The sequence below is a fragment of the Leptonotus elevatus genome, chromosome 11 (assembly GCF_054856555.1).
Source record: "Leptonotus elevatus isolate MCC_2025b chromosome 11, RoL_Lele_1.0, whole genome shotgun sequence".
In the NCBI taxonomy this organism is placed as follows: Eukaryota; Metazoa; Chordata; class Actinopteri; order Syngnathiformes; family Syngnathidae; genus Leptonotus; species Leptonotus elevatus.
The window spans coordinates 17,131,262-17,147,349 of record NC_141249.1 but is presented as its reverse complement, the minus strand read 5'-3'; the positions used below and the strand labels follow the sequence as shown (position 1 = coordinate 17,147,349).

At 41.6% G+C, this 16,088-nt stretch overlaps 2 protein-coding genes across 5 annotated transcripts in view; both read right to left on the bottom strand.

Annotated features, from left to right (window-relative positions):
* Positions 1-287: 287 nt before the first annotated feature.
* Positions 288-4,902, bottom strand: fam20b (FAM20B glycosaminoglycan xylosylkinase). Of its 2 annotated transcripts, none has more exons than XM_086090207.1 (8): positions 4,678-4,902; positions 3,324-3,606; positions 2,998-3,245; positions 2,750-2,836; positions 2,405-2,686; positions 1,143-1,334; positions 999-1,058; positions 288-898 (listed from the first exon to the last, which is right to left on the bottom strand). In XM_086090207.1, the coding sequence occupies exons 2-8, from the start codon at positions 3,450-3,452 to the stop codon at positions 667-669; spliced, it is 1,230 nt and encodes a 409-aa protein (XP_085946333.1). In that variant the 5' UTR covers positions 3,453-3,606; positions 4,678-4,902; the 3' UTR covers positions 288-666. The 2 variants fall into 2 exon arrangements, with proteins under 2 accessions (XP_085946333.1, XP_085946332.1); XM_086090206.1 differs by having other exon boundaries at positions 3,324-3,524.
* Positions 4,903-5,682: 780 nt separating this feature from the next.
* Positions 5,683-16,088, bottom strand: part of ralgps2 (Ral GEF with PH domain and SH3 binding motif 2) — a 56,615-nt gene continuing 46,209 nt past the window's right edge. For 2 of the 3 annotated variants that reach the window (XM_086089374.1, XM_086089375.1), the window contains exons 10-21: positions 15,424-15,561; positions 14,116-14,206; positions 13,971-14,038; positions 13,755-13,893; positions 13,534-13,685; positions 13,342-13,396; positions 12,813-12,890; positions 11,348-11,453; positions 10,893-10,985; positions 9,207-9,312; positions 9,007-9,098; positions 5,683-8,854 (exon numbers count right to left, since the gene is read on the bottom strand). In XM_086089374.1, the coding sequence (XP_085945500.1) occupies positions 8,825-8,854; positions 9,007-9,098; positions 9,207-9,312; positions 10,893-10,985; positions 11,348-11,453; positions 12,813-12,890; positions 13,342-13,396; positions 13,534-13,685; positions 13,755-13,893; positions 13,971-14,038; positions 14,116-14,206; positions 15,424-15,561 (1,148 nt within the window). In that variant the 3' untranslated portion in view covers positions 5,683-8,824. The remainder of the gene's footprint in view (positions 8,855-9,006; positions 9,099-9,206; positions 9,313-10,892; positions 10,986-11,347; positions 11,454-12,812; positions 12,891-13,341; positions 13,397-13,533; positions 13,686-13,754; positions 13,894-13,970; positions 14,039-14,115; positions 14,207-15,423; positions 15,562-16,088) is intronic. The other variant, XM_086089376.1, reaches the window with a different exon arrangement.

Here is a 16,088-nt window from a genome sequence, read left to right as displayed (position 1 = left end):
TGTGATTGAAACTGGACTAAATTTAAAAATGGCGGATAAAATTAACACTGGAGTGGACGCCATTATTTGAGGGCAATGTGTTTTTCCATGAATAATTATCCTTGAATTCACGTTTGTAGGTCTTTTGGAAAAGTGATCAGGTACATTGCGAAGAAGCCTACAACATCTGTATGGGGGAAAAAAAACGGCAAAAATCGACTTGAAGTCTATTGTATTTTGTTGTTATGAAAGCACAGGAATAAGTAAAATAAATAAATAAATAGAAACAAAAAAGTAAAGACACCAAGTGAAATGAAGGTTTTGTTTAATATTGAAGATGAAGCTCCTCCCCTCCCTCCCCCGTTGAAGTCCGCGACGTCAGTAGCTGAACGGCACAGTATGGCGACTTTCCTTTCACTCTCACACAAACGCATTCACACACACAATTATGCAATATTATTATAATTAACACATTAAGTGTGTCTATTGTACTTCATTTAAATACAGTATGTACATTTGGCTTTTTTTTATTTTTATTACCTCTGACAGCAATCAAAATGGCGGCTGGTTGGCGCGCTTCCGCCATCCTCGAACCTTCTCCTTAAGAAGTCCATTATGTCCATGGAGAGGAAAAAATCCCTGCAAAAAGTCTGCTTATCTTCTTCCTTTTTTTTTTTTTTTTTTAAATCACGGGTGCGGCAGGTTCATGCGGTCCTCCACCAGGGTGTTGTCGGGGCCGTGGGCCTCGATGCACTGCTTGACGGTGGCCGTCACGCCGGCCAGGCGTCGGTCCAGGGCGGCCAGGTGCGGTTCGGCCAGGACGGGTCGGATGGGGTCGAACGCCAGCGCCTGCCGCATGGCCGCGCTCAGGGCGCCGCCCCGAAGCAGGTTGAGCCGGTTCCAGGTGGACACGCGGATCCTGAACAAAGACGCAAAGACGTAGATTATTTAAAAAATTTTTTTGCTTTTGCTCGACAGATATGAAAAACAAGAGTTGAACGTGAAAGATGCGCACTCACATGCAGCACTGGTAGAGCGGCGCCAGGATGCTGCGCTCGTCCAGGGCGGCGTTCCCAAAGCTGAAAAGATACATTTGAGGAGGGGATGTGAGTCTCGCGCTAATCGTCCGGAGGCAAATGGCAAAGCTTCCCACGGAATGGAACCTCTTGGCGTTGTCCAGCAGTATGAGCATGCTGGCGCCGCCGTCGTCCTGGAAACTCTCGTAGTGATGGCGGTCGGCGTTCCCGATCAGATAATCGAAGACGGCCGTGTCGATGACGTCCAGCAGGCGCGGCCCCGCGTCGTACGGCGCCATCTTCTTCACCGCCGAGCAGTAGCTCTCGTCGTACTCCCACCTGAGGACAGCAACAAATACGTGACAGTTATTAGGACAATGGAACAGTGTTTACATTTTTTTTTTAACTTTCATTGTTCCCTCGTTTTCCGCTGGGGTAAAATACCCGCAATAAATGAAATCTGCGAAGTAGTTAGCTTTATGTTTTACATTTATTCTAAATGTTTAAAGGCTTTAAAACCCCTCACCACAGTTTATACACTTTTCTCATTGAGGCATTTACATTTTCTCACATTTCTCTCTTGTTTAAACATTATCAATGTTTAAACCTTCATACATTTTTATTAAATAGGTACATTACTGTAAAAAAAACAAAAAAAAACAGCAAGAAATGTGAGGGAACACTGTAGATGTGAAAATACTTTGGCAGTTTCTTTATATTTATATTTTTCTTGCAAAATGTGTATTTACAGTAACTAAATTTGTATTTTATTTTTATTAATATAATTTTTTTATTTAATTTCATTGTAATTATTTTTTATTCTTATTAAAATATGGTTGATTTAAAGAGAAAAAAAGACCAATAATTTTATTTTTATGTTTTTTTTAATGTAATAGTAATAACTTTTTTTTTGTTACATTTCTATTTTAATATTACAAATATATTGTTATTATATGTATATTTTTAAATCTCAGAAGACAGCATATATTTTGTATTTATTTTTTTTTTTTGCATTTATTATAATCACTTGATTACTCATTTTAATATTATAAAAGTTTGGTTTTCTTAACAATGCACTACAGTATTGATGTACTTTATTATTTTTCATATAATAAAACATTATATATATTTATATACATATACACAAACTGAGTCAGTAAATAGACTCAGTTTAGAGTAAAATTTACTGTACAGAATTTACTGTGTGGTTTTTAATATTGACTTTTATTTAATATTACAAAGTATAATTTCCTTCATTTATATTGATTTCCCACCCAATTGAATTATTACATGTACATTCATTTGATTTAATGGCAACTTTGTCTTTCTTCCTCAATTGGCCAAGAGTGAGATGGCAGGTTCTAGAAATTGCCTTGTGATTTTTGTTCTGTCTCGCGCCGAAGCCCCACCTGGCGAGCTTGCCCTCCCGGTACGTCCGTCCCCAGGGATGTCGGTGCTTCTGCAGCGGCCACACGTCGGGCAGCCACAGCGTCAACGATCCCTCCATGACGTCACCCTGGCCGCACGCCGGCTCGCTCTCCCGGCAGTAGTAGCACTTGCCGTAGAAGCACGTGTTGTTCCCCTGCGTCAGGAAGGTGCTGAGCAGCTGCTCGCTGGCCACCGGCTTGATCTCCGTGCGCAGGTTCACGTGCCTTCCCACCACTAGGGGCGCTCTCCGAAAGCCCAGGATCCTGCGGTGGAGCGACGTGACGTGACCACGCTAGTTGGCGTGACAATGAGTTGGCGTGACGCACCTGTCCAGGTGAAAAGCGGCCACCTCGGCGTTGTGTCGGTCGTAACCGGCGTACGGCTCCCCTTCGACCACGTAGTCGCGACTGTACCTGCCAGACGACAACATCACAGCTGTGTGAGCAACTAGCGTACGTACACACACACACACACACACACACGCGATGCACTACATTAGGTGCACCTGCGCTCCAAAAAATAAACCGCTGGTTATAAAAAGCCAAGAAAAAACTGCACGGGTGTTGGCGCTGACCTCTTAGGTTTGAAGACCACCTTCTGCCCCCCGTCCAGCACCAGCAGGGCCTTGAGCTGGGTGCCCTTGTAGCCCACGTCGGCGCGCTCGATGCGGCCCTGGCTGAGTGCGCCGAGTACGGCGGCCAGCTCGGGCGCCTCCTCGGGGTACACCTCTCGGGGGCCCACCCACTGGCTGGCGATCTCCCACGGGGACTGCAGGGTGTGGGCCAGGCGGGCGCCCCGCGCCAACGACAGGCCGGCCTCCATCTGATAAACAAACGCCACATCGTGAACCGGCTGCAAGATGACGGGTTGACCGAGCGAGCGAGCGAGTGAGTGACCGACATTTCGGAAGGCCCTGAGGTCCCGCCTGCTGGCCGCCGATCCCTCGCCGCCATCCAGCAGGAAGATCTTGGCCAGGCCCAGGAGGAGGAGCACGGCGCACAGCACAACCACGCGCTGCTTCAACTTCATCTCCGCATCCGCCGCCTCGCCTCGTTCACAGCCTCACCCTTGCCGCCCCGCCGCCGGCAAAATGGCCGCCGCCTACGGGGACAGAGGGGAAAATTCAGGACGCCATCGATTTTCCTCGCCGCCCCGGGACATCCGCTCGAACAGACGCCATGCCCTAATTAAAACAAGCACACCACTGACAGCTGAGCACGTCGGCTGTACCGTTTAAATAGCGATCAAGGAAAGGAATGAAGGTTTGAAAAAAAAAAAGATATATATATATTTTTTTTAATGAGCGTATGGTCTAGACGATGATCAAAAAAATTATAAATTCAATCGTTTTCCTAAAACACTGAATTGAATGAATGAACATGGACCTCCAGCTCGGTATAAAGGATATCAAATACATTCCCAAACGGCTTTAACTAGTGGCATTATGACATTTTACTAGTTAACATCTGGTGATTCCCTAGTAGTACTAGTACCATACATCAACTAGTGCACATGCACTAGTATGTCTAATTCTCATACAGTAACTAGTGGGCAATAAAATATTGCCACAAGCATGACAGTCGTTCTATAAAGCAGTTTGATTATTATATTCAAAATTATCCTTGCACTTGTACACTGTTTGTCCTCACTAGTAAGATGACGTCTAGTGAACGGTTTTGTCTCACTAGTAACATATTGGTGTCCTATTAGTTATCCGACTAATGTGAAAAAAATGCTGCACAGTAGCGGAAAATCTACTTGGCAAAAAGTTGTACTAGTTTAAATCTTGTACTTCCCAAGTAGTGCTAGTAGTAACATTTTATTAAGCCAAAGTTGTCCAACTAGTGTACATAAATATCATGCAGTAGTGAAAAACATACAAGTGAGACACTGCCGTTCCACGAGTGCGGCCAAAAGAGTACTGTACTACTACTGTGTCGTAATGAACGCTTAGACGGCTTTCCATACATTTGAACGTATTAAGCCGAGTGAGTGATGAAGCCACGCATGCAAAAGCTCACATACAAGACACACAATCGTTCTTTCATTACTCCAATGCTGTTACTATGCATGTGAATGGCCTCGTACTTCTCATAGCCAAGTGCTAAATAGTTGCCTGTATGTTTAGCAGCTGTCCCGTTCATAGACTACTATGCCGTTTAACCCAACCTGTGTTATTATGTACAGATGCACCTGGCCGTGGAAGCTAAAGCTAAGCTAGTTAGCGAGCTAACGTCATCGTTCGTGTTCTCACCTCGCGGCCATACGCGGTCCACCTTTTTTTAGGAGGGCGAAATGAACAATTAAAGAGGCGAATTGAGATATTCTCCTTCCCGGAGATGATGTCTCGGTCAGTCAGTCCCTCGCGGTAGCCCTTTTCGGTGGTTCCGGTTTGCTTCTCCAGCTCCAATCCGTTCGGCGACGCTCGGTGCCGTCCACTTGTGAAACATTTGCTGCTGCTGTTGCTCACCTTACTGCCTCCAGGGGGAGCTGTCTGACAAGCGTATTGGGAATTCCACACGGTGCGTTTATAAGTATCGGATATTTGAGTCATTCTTGTGCTGTACATATATTTTGTAAATATTAAAAACACATGTAAAAGTGTTTACCAATGCTAATTGTGGTTTGTAGTGATGTAATCCTGCTCTGCATCATACTGATTTGACATGTACAGTAGTTAAAAAAATACTCGAAAACTTTAATAGTAATCATTTCATTTTTTGTGTGTTTGTAGTTTCCAGTGGTATAAAACTGCAATTTCAGACAGCATTTTTAAATGTATTTTTGAAATATACTAAGGTATTTTTTTTCCCAAAACAAAAATTAGAAAATTAATTATTCTTGTGGATTGCAGTCATGTCAAATCTGCAATGCATTATACTTACAGTTCTTTGTAATCCAAGATTACATTTTTTAAGTGTTCCTTTTGTTCTAAAATATTAATTTTAAAGAGTATTAATCTAATCATTTTTGTTATTGTAGTTTGTAGTGTGGTGCACCACATCATACTGAAATTATATTCAAAGATAAAAAAAAACTACAAAATTAATTGCTTTCCATTTTTTAAAAAAGGTTTAGAACTTATTTAATAATAATAAAAAAATGTCTAAAATATAAATAACTATTAGCATTATTCAAGTCGTAGTTTTCAGTGGTGTAAAACTGCTGCATCATACCACGAGGTGGTTATTATTTTTAAATATAGAATTATAAAATATTTCACCCTCAATAGCCAAAGAATAAGGTACAAAACTCACAATCTGTATTATTGTGATTGTATTTTGCACTCGTAAAAACAGTCTAACATTGTATTCAGAAAAAAAAAAAAGCATAATGTTTTATTCTGAAAAATATGTCACTAGGCAAAACATGTACAGTATAACATTGAGACAAAGAGCTGCAGGTGGATGTGTGGAGTAAAAATAGGGCAGAGTGTTTATTGGTTCTCAGTGTTCACACCGGCGAGCGCATCACTCAACAGTGAGGTCACAGCGCTCCGCACACGCACTCGCACACGCACACAAACACAGATGGGAGCATGTACACATCAGCTTTGCCACCTTTTTTTTCTCAAGTTGTGGACGGCAAACTCTCGCTCAGAAGGCAGGATTCATTCACAGCATGGAAACACGTTGACCACATCATGGATTGAAACATCAATCCATGGCGTGCGAGTGTGTGGAGGCGGAAGGGGGCAGGGGTCCACTTGAAACAAAAAGAGTGTGAAGGGAATTTTCAAGCAAACGTAATGACTCAAAAGTGACGGGAGAGACTAGGGGGGGGGGGGGGTGCTTTGACATTTGAGTGCCCCCCACCCACGTGAACAGTCATTGTGTTACTTATGATTGGCAAGTGGACTAAATGAAAGATGTGTGACCATACACTGTGCATAAATGGTAAACAAAACTCACAAGAACCGCTTTTTGGAATTCGAAAAGTCCTAAGGTAAAAAAAAAAAAAATCCCCCTGCCCTCAATGTATACAAATAAAACAACTTCTGCATCCTTTCTGAACCTTCAACATTAGTCAGTCCCAAAGCACCACCACTGCAATGCATTTGAAACGTTTTTTTCATGTCTAGTTATCCAATCTATGGACATTTTACAGTTTTCAAACCTTCACAAGCAGTGATTGGAACCCCAAACCTTTTGAATGAGGCACATCTATTAACCACTTTTTGTAATTTCAAATGCATTGTGATGTCGCAAAGGCAAAAAACAAAACAAAAGGATCCCTGCGTCAATGATTGAAGTGGTGTCCTAATGTCCCTCAATTCCATTCACAGCCTTTTTCTTTTGTTGTCCCAAATAATCAGAGGCCATTTTTGCGCTCAGCCTTCAAGTCACAACGCAGATGATTGTTTGACAGCTGCTATAGTGGCTCAAGTTAGGACCTTTTAAAAATATATATTTAGATATATATCTATATATATGTATACATGTACGTACAGGCGTGCAGGAAACTGCAGAGCCTGGCTTTGGTTTCCTCATTCATTCCTCCACAGGATGGTCCGACTCGTGCGAGCAAGTCTGCTGATTTTGTTTGGGTCTTATCAATTCAGCCTGCGGGTTTGTTGGGTTCGCTTGTTGGGTCTGTGAAGTGCATTCGTGGGAGCTCAGCATGTGTAGATGATGTAAACGCGCGCATGTAAACAGCCGTCTCGAGAGCACTCGACACCCGAACGCGCCCTTCCTTGGCGCTCAACATTGGCAAGGTGCGGATGCAAAACGCTAAAACTGTGGTGAGGTGGGGGCGCGACCTTAAAAGGGGCCTAAAACACAGAGGAAAAGAACATGTGGAATTAGATCGGTGCCGTCAGAGTTGCAATTGAACTTTTAACCATTAAAATATTCGCCTTTTTCATTTTTTTTATGTAGAAAAAAAAATCCCCAAAATTCAGTGTAAAAAATACTGTCTAAATTCAGTGAATATTTTTACTGAGTTTTTGACATTTTGGAGATTTGAAAAAAATCATCAGAGAATTCAGTGCAAAAAAATATATATAAAAAAAGTCCTTCCCTCAGTTTTTTTTTTTACATGTTGAATTTTTACTTGTTGAATCAGAATTTATATTTACAAGATAGATATCAATCCAAAATTAAACATTGGAAAACATTCAATTTAGATATACAAAATCATTTTACAATCGCTTTTGATTTTTTAAAAAAATTTTTAGTACAGATTTTTTTTACACTGAATTTTTGAGACGGTTAAAGTTTTTTTCTTAATGTTTTTCAGATGTATATATTTTTAGATATTTAATTTTTGCAATATTTTATTTTATTTTAGATCCTCATGGAATTTCTTAAATTATTGTAGATATATATTTTTTACACTAAAAACATCTCAATTAGTTCTTCGAGTGTATTTTTTGTAACACTTTTCGAACTGATTTTTTTTTTTTAGATGTTAAATGATTTAACTTTTTAATATATATATATATATATATATTTTTTTTTTTGCCCTTGTCAAATATTTTAAATCGGGTATTTCAATTGTAATTCAGATCTAAACTTAAGATGGCACAGATTTACTTCCATAAGAACAACAACAAATGTAACAGTTTCAATGTAACAGACACACAATGTGCAATCAATCTACTGCGTGGTAATACTGTGTCAACTGCACCGACTCTCCCAAAAAAGAAGGATAAACATAACACACTACATACTTTTTTTTGCAAAAAAGAAAAATTCTGCACAGCTCCATGTAGCTTTAAAGTCCACATCACAGACGATCTACTTCACAGTCTGCTAGTTGTTCTGTTGCCAACCCAAAACTGTTAAAAGGAAGGAAACATCCAAGCGGAGTGTTGTAGCTTAGATTCTGGGAATATCGTACCTGGGTGGGATGACAGATGTGCCTCCCCGCAAACACATTTTATGTACAAAACACTTGACAAAAACATAGGAAGGTGGAGGGGCTTGTAATAATAATAATAATAATAAAAAAAAAAAATCAGGAAGCGACCAATTAGTGGAGCCCTTATATTTGATCCGACTTTCCCCCAAACTGTGAGCCAGGGCCCCGAAATGTTTTGAATGGCCCCAAAATGAGTCCTCTCAAAGTCTCCCCGTCCACTCAACACGGCGAGGAAGAGAACAAAAGAAAACAATACGACAAACGAAAACAAATGAAACTAAAAAGGAGAGGATGAGCTCCGTCTGATTGGTGAGCACGAGTCCAATCAGCCAATCAGACACGAGAGCAGTGGTGCGCTTCCTTGTTCAGTAGTTGAAGACCGTTAAGTCCACATACACGCAACACCCACAAATAGGGTTCTCTATTAAGGCAGTGGTGGCAGGTGAGGCCAGCAGGGGGCAGCAATGGGTTCATCGGGCAGTGAAAGCTCCAAGTGGTGCGCCAAAAAAGCTCCACCGCCTCCTCGTCGATTGGGCCGCTCACTCGAATGACATCAGATTGGCTGGCACCTGCACGGGTAGAAATTTAGGTAAAACTCAGATGAATAGTCAAATATTAGGGGATGGGGGATATATATATATATATATATAGTCAATTGTCTTTTCAATGTCAACACAGAACTAAGCTGAAGTGTGAATTTAACGTAGCATGTAATTGGGACCTGTTGCCTGTTGCTCTGGCACGCAGCACTCAGATGTTTGAACCACAACAAGGCGTTCATCCTGTTGCCCGCTTGGTACTTGTAGGTGTTACCTGGCCAACACAGATACAAATCATCCCATTAAAAAAAAAAAGAAGACACTTAATTGTTCTAATAGGATTTGAATTTAAATCTTTGTTTTGAATGCATGTGCGAGTCACCATGCTCCGAGTCGGTCAGCATGAAGACATCCGGATGCTCGGGATCATCCGCCATCATGGCCATCAAACCCACCACGCACACGCTCTTGCTGGACTTTGACTTGAACTGGCAGGACGAGACCAGGAAACATTGTTAACGCATGTTCATGTGTGTGTCCTCCACGTGGTTCTCATTAGCCCGTGAGTGACACGCAGGATGGGAGTGATGTCATTGTTCTCATTAGTCAATGAGTGCTACCATCTGCCCGCACACGCACACACAGCACGGCTCCTGCACAGTTTCACTTCACACCGCCGTTCAAATTCACTTTTTGCGTGTTCTTTGGCTTTTTGTCTGAAAGCGCACTTACAGCTGGGTACATGCATTTTGACAATCTGACCAAATTGGAGCATTTTCCCTTCCTTGTGATCAAACAGCAAAAGGGAGATTATGGGATGTCTTGTGGTGTGGGGTGTGTTAAGAGTGATTTTTCCCCCCCTCCCTTATCGGAAGGACGGCAAAAAATTATAATAATCGGTCGACACAAAGTTTTACACTAAAGCTTCGTGGGCACTGTGCTAAAGCATCCACTGTCATTTGCATGTACAGCACAATTCATGTACCAAATTACTCATGATCGTTCCGCAGTCTATTAGCACCCTCTATTGGTGGAATGTTGATACTGCAGTCAAATAAATCAGTCAGCTTTAGTGGCTGGGAATTCTATTGGCGTATTTTTGAAATTCCCCATTTGCTGAAATTGGTAGAGAATAGAGATAGACCGATATTTTTTTTTCAGGGCCGATATCGATGCCGATTATTAGTAGTTGAGGAGGCCAATAACCGATATTTGAAGCCGATATTCATTTTTAGCTAAAAGGGGGGGATATTGGCATCAAATACAAATGCCAATCTTGACTTTGTTGTAATGTCTTAAAGCATTAATGCTTATTTAATTTTTTTTTATAGACTTTTCAAAATGGAGATAAAAAAAAAAATCTTAGACAATATACTTGGTTATAAATTTAAAAAATATATATATATTTTCAGGGAGCTCCCAAGGTTATCAGTACGTTTTGGACACTTAAAGAAGTAAATACCATAGCTCTGTTTTTTCCCTAAATAAAAAAACCCAAAACGAAATCTTCAACTTTTACGTTTCTTTGTTTTAATGTCAAACAAAAACAAAAGGTTCAGAAGGTTCACAGGGTCCGAAGTATCTCTTATAAAGTTAACTGAAAATGTAAATAGTTTCCTGAGATTAAAATGGTTTTATCATTAATTTTTATTGGCCGTCAGAGATTTTGAAAAAAGGCCAATAACGCTATTCGTCAAAATGCCCAATATCAGCGGCTATCGGCTATCCCTAGAAATCGGGCCCGATTATCAGTATGTGCGTACTCATCCTTAAGGGTCAGTCTTCCGCGCAATCAGGCAGTCTAAAAACAAAACAAATCAACCACCCCACCCCCCATCTGCCGCACACCAAGAGGAATGTTTCTCCTTGACATCATTGTGTACCAGGAGAGTAAATAATGGCTATCAGATGTCTTACCAAATGGATGATGATGTGTTGTGTGCGTGTAGACGTTCTTGCGTGTTAAACATTTAATAGGTATCACCTGCGCCAGCAAACAAGCGCTGGAAAACCTGCAGTCTCTCATCATCGGACATGAACACTTCAAGTGTGTGCATGCGTGCCTTACATGTTTCCTCTCTGTCGCCTTCAGGGACTTGACAGGATAGTAGTAAAGGTGGGTACTGCAAAGAGCCACCCAGTATTTGGTCCAGGACGCCACCTGCAGGCACAAAGCAAGTTTTTTAAGTTAAACTAAAAATACCACTCGAAATAGTTGAGGACCTTTTCTTCTAATTACGCTGCATCTCTTTCAGTGGACCTCATTTATGTTTGTGTACTTTTCAAGTGGACACACCAAGGAATGCGATGGAGAAAAAGACGTCATGCTAATTAATATTTCTGATGTGCGTTGGCCGGATTAACAATGGAGACTTTGTTGCTCCGCCTCATTAATCAACCACGCTACCGGGAGCCAGATTGTAAACATCCCAGGGAGCGCCAGATTTGTTATGATAATCTCAAAGCGTTTTACGTCCTACAAGAAAAACAATGACCTGGAAGTCAAAATCATGAAATTCGCACCGTTGGTTTCTTGCCCTCCTTGAGTACGGTTTTCCGCCTCAGCACCCCCTGCACCGTCACGGCTCCGGGATACAGGTGGACCGCCAGCTCCTCGGACTCCGCCGAGCTACAAAACATAAAAAAGGAGGCGTCACTCCAGACGCGTATGACAAAACTTGGCGCGAAATAACACGAGCATGACCACGTGCGCAGCGGCTACAAGTGGAGATGAGTAGCGAGGAGACGCAATCTGCAAAGCCACCTTTAACTCCGCTTGGAGGTTTTTGTCGGCAGAGGTGTTGCAAGGTAATGTGCAGATTGCGACTGGAGCTGGAAACCTTTTCAAAAGAAATGATCAGAGTGTACTTAAAAGTACAAGCGAACTTCAGGTTGCAAAGCGCCATACTTACTCTTTTTTTTCATTGCAGGTTTTATATTGATGTTATAAAATGTATTTGTGTAAAAAGGCTTTTGCTCCAATCTGATGAGAATAAAGTCGATTAGTTGAATTGTAAGAAATAGGTTTGATGAAAATACTTAATCTTGTGAAATGTTTTCAATATGTGTAAATTTAAGAGAAATTAAGTCATAATGTTATCGGAATAAAGCTTTATATATGGGGGGGGGGGGGGGGCTATATGAAGTGGTACGTTGACTAAGTTATGCTGTGACCAAACCCGTGGCTCAATTGATTTTCCCCACTGGAATAGAATCGCAATTATGTCAATATTCTATTCTTTTTCTTCCTCATTTTTGTACTGTTAATAACTGTCAACCCATTTCTCTGAACCACTTATCTACTTCGGTCTAAATTTTGGTCATTATAACGTGTAATTCCAATATCGACCACTAGATGGCAGCACATACATTTAGTTTTGAGACGTGTCAATTTGTAAGAATGAAACAGGAAATACTGTATTTCGGCACAGCCTAGATTTTGTTGAGAATACAAAAAAAAAAAATAACCAAAACAATTCAGATATTTTGTTGAATATAAGATATGGTTACAAAGTAGTGTTTATTTTAATTCAACAATATTGTGTTTTTGTCCTATAATTTTTTGAATGTGACTTTAAAATAAAAAATTAAAAATACAGGTGCATCCTTGGTTTACAACATTAAAGACATACCGTACTCTGATTTTCACATTAGCAATGGTACACAATGAACTTACTAAGTTACTGCATGTACATGTAATTTATAGGCGTTAGTGTTTGTGTGTGTGAAACACATGCAAGAAGGAAAGCAAAAGTCAATTATACACAAAGAATCACTTCCTCCCCTTCACCTGATTTGTGCCGTCACCCCAATCCACCAAAAGAAGAGCCCAGCATAAAAGACAAAACACACAAAACACACACACACACATACTGGAAGCTAGCCCACAGCGGCCGGCCCCTGGCAGGGGCTGAAAGGGGGCATCAAGTGAGGACAAAAGCGAGGTTTGAGTTGAGGTGGGGTTGGTATTCTGCTTGGGTGTGTATACCTGCTGGGCCTCAGGACTCCTCGGTAGGGGATGCGGGCCACGCGGGTCACTGGGCCCAAAGAGTGATAGAACCGAGTCCTGTTCAGAATAGGATAAGATAGGATAGGGTAGGCGGCACGGAACACACTTCTTTTTTTATTTTATTTTTTTTAAATGTTTTTGTGTTTTCCCTTCATAGTACTTTAAAGGGATTTACATTGAGGTGGAATTAAAGGGCTTTCTCAGAGGAGCGATCAATCACGTTTGGATGGTGATTTTCAGTTCAGCTGAGAGTCGCAGAACAACAATTTTGGGCTGACAAGATTTCAAGACATTCCTAAGTCTTAAAATCTCAGGATGTCTTGAGTTTTTAAATCTCAGGAGCGTTGCGGGGGATGAGGCGCAGCGGCCTTGGAAAAAAGCAGGATGCATTGTGTAAACGTGTTCTCACATCAAGGATGAAGAATTTCATATTCATCATCTTGATCATGACTACGATGGACGAAAAAAACAGCGCCGACAAGGATGAGGACCATCATACGGTTCTCACCTCTCGAACGCCGGCCACGACACTTCCTCGCTGAGTTCTGAGCCTTCGCTGCTTCCTGCGTAAAAAAAATTACAAAATTTAATGCAGCACAAAAACTTGTTTGGGATAATGTTAGTCAAGTGTTTAAAAAAAGAAAGAATTATAAATATGAGATTTTATTTTACGGTCATATCGTCCATTTGTAGTGCTCACCAATGGAAATCCCGCTTGACAGGGTGGAGCTCTCAGCTTGTCCCCGGGTGGGGCTGTTGCTCTCCATCACGCTGTCGTCCAGCAGGTGGCGCGAGCCGGCGTTGGGGAAGGTGGCACTCTTGAACTCCACTGTATTCATCTTGTGGATGAAACTACGAGGACGCAGCGAATATCAGTATCAGCTGACAAAACAGATACGCAAAATGTGTGAAAAGACTGACTTGTAGCCCAGACTGTGACACTTGCGGTGTCCGTACGGCAGCAGGTTCCTCGGTGAGGGGGGCGTGGCCGGGACTTTAGCGCCGTCGGCCGCCACTGAACACTTGCGGCCGCACAGAGGAGACGCAGACGCCTCTTGACCTGTGGGATGGACAGCCATAAGTTGAAAGTCTAGAATGTTAACATGAGAATTCCCACATTAACAAATTCAAACTTACCAGCAAGATCCTCTTTGGAGGCGTTGGCACGCGGCGTGCTGGTTCCAGGCTCGATCCTCTGCGACAACCTGAACAAAAGCACGTTGAGAAAATAAGCTTTGCTGGTCTTTTGAATCTGCATGCTGCCAACTGAGCGGCCACTTACTTGTAGTTGTCGTCCTCCACAAACTTCTGCAGCTCCTCAATGTACCTGACTGAGTTGAGATACTTTTGTATGTGAGGCAAGAGTGGGATATCTGAAAGATACACGGAGAGAGCCTGTGTGAGAAATCAGTGGTTTAAGGAGTGAAGTTTGGATCTATGCTGGGGCCACTTTCACACGAAAATCGCATCCAAGGCAACAGAGCGGTACCAGCGACTTTAATGTGAATTCACAATCTTGCAGAATTATGGATCGATTTCCCAATCGCATTTTGTGCCAGAGCAGAATGTAATTATCATGGAAAAAAAGGCATTAAAATTAGCAGAAAACTGTTCCAGAATGTAGGCCTGGGTAAAAAATAAATAAATAATCAAATTCATAAAACCCTGAATCAATTATTTAAGTATCTCTTTTTCTCTCCCTATAAATTCTTAAGAAAATAGAATTTAAGGAACCGATTTCGTATCTTAGTTTTCTTGAAATTTACTGTATTTTCTTACATTTATGAAAGGCCCGACTTATTGCACTTTAAGACAATTCAGAATATTTTAAGTTTATATTTACAATTATTAAATTAGAATTATGAAAATATTTTCATCTCATCCTTGCTGATGTCAATGCTTGTGTAACACTTCAGTGATTATAACATGTTACTTTCATTAATACACTTAAACATTTGACCAGTTACTGCCTCCGCAAAATTTATCTTGGAATTAAATATTTGTGGATTTTTTTAATCATATCCTTGACATTTAAGAATAACTGATTTTCCATAATTAATCTATATGGGATTGAACTGAAGTGAATTGAATCGGAAATGTTTTTACCAAACTCGAATCAATATGTCAGAAGGTGGATAACTGCTGGGTCAACTTTGCCCGCCACATTATAATGTCAGAGCTGTTGATACAAAAGCAGGGGAAAACGGCAAAAACTTGCAAAACACCCTTTACACGGGCAATCTGCTACCTTTGGTTAGGGGTCTAATACTGCCTCCGAAAAGCAGAAAATTGCATTGTGGGAGGGCTAAAACTATTTGAAAAATGTTTTTCATGTGATCTCAATAAATCGTCAATTTTCTGCTTTTGCTAGCAAGTCTGGAATGTATGAACGAGGCAGCATCCTGCCTCTGAAACTATAATTGATAGGTGGAAAAGTCTCAGGTCAACTACGTCCCCCCATACCATGTTGAAGTTGTTTAATCAGAAAAGAGCCATGGACAGTAGTCACAAAACTGTCAGTGCCGTTTATACAGAACAGCTTTGTATGATAGAGCATTATTTCCACAACTGTGTTAAATTTTTAGCTCACCATAGGTACAGGATCTCTGCAGGTCCGATATGATTCTGAGAATGTTATTCATCAGGTTGGAGCGCTGCTCGTTCTCCAGGATGCTGCCCGTGGACGGGTAGGCAGAGTCCACGTAGGTCATGTCGGACAGGTACATCCCTGAGAGAGAGACGGGAAGGGATTCGGATTAAGCTTCATCGCATCGGGTTGAACGCCTCGCTGTGAGCCAAATGAGGACAAGAGCCATCTGTTGGCGGCGTAACAAAAACACACATTTTCCTGGGAGCTCAGCCCATTACAAAGCAAAGACAAATACACAAACAAGACTGGGAGCGCTAACGGGGTCGCATGCCAGGTTCGAGGGGTGCGTGTGGACAGTCGACAAGTAACACTGAGCAAACTCTCTGTGGACCTGAAAATATTCCTTTAACTGATCATTGCCCCCATTTTGCCTTGGACAAATTTGTCCGCATAACACAGTACATACCACGTATTATAAAGACACAATCATGTGTATCCAGGCTATTAAAAGTCAATTTCCCGTAATATCTCCTCTTTAACAATGAAATTGAGAGCAGATGGAAGACAACTCATCGCACATCTGACATGTCAGCTTGCACCTTGGCTTGCTTCATTCTAGCAGACCCGCATTGTTTGGATCCTATAAGAAAGGCGACAGTTGGTGT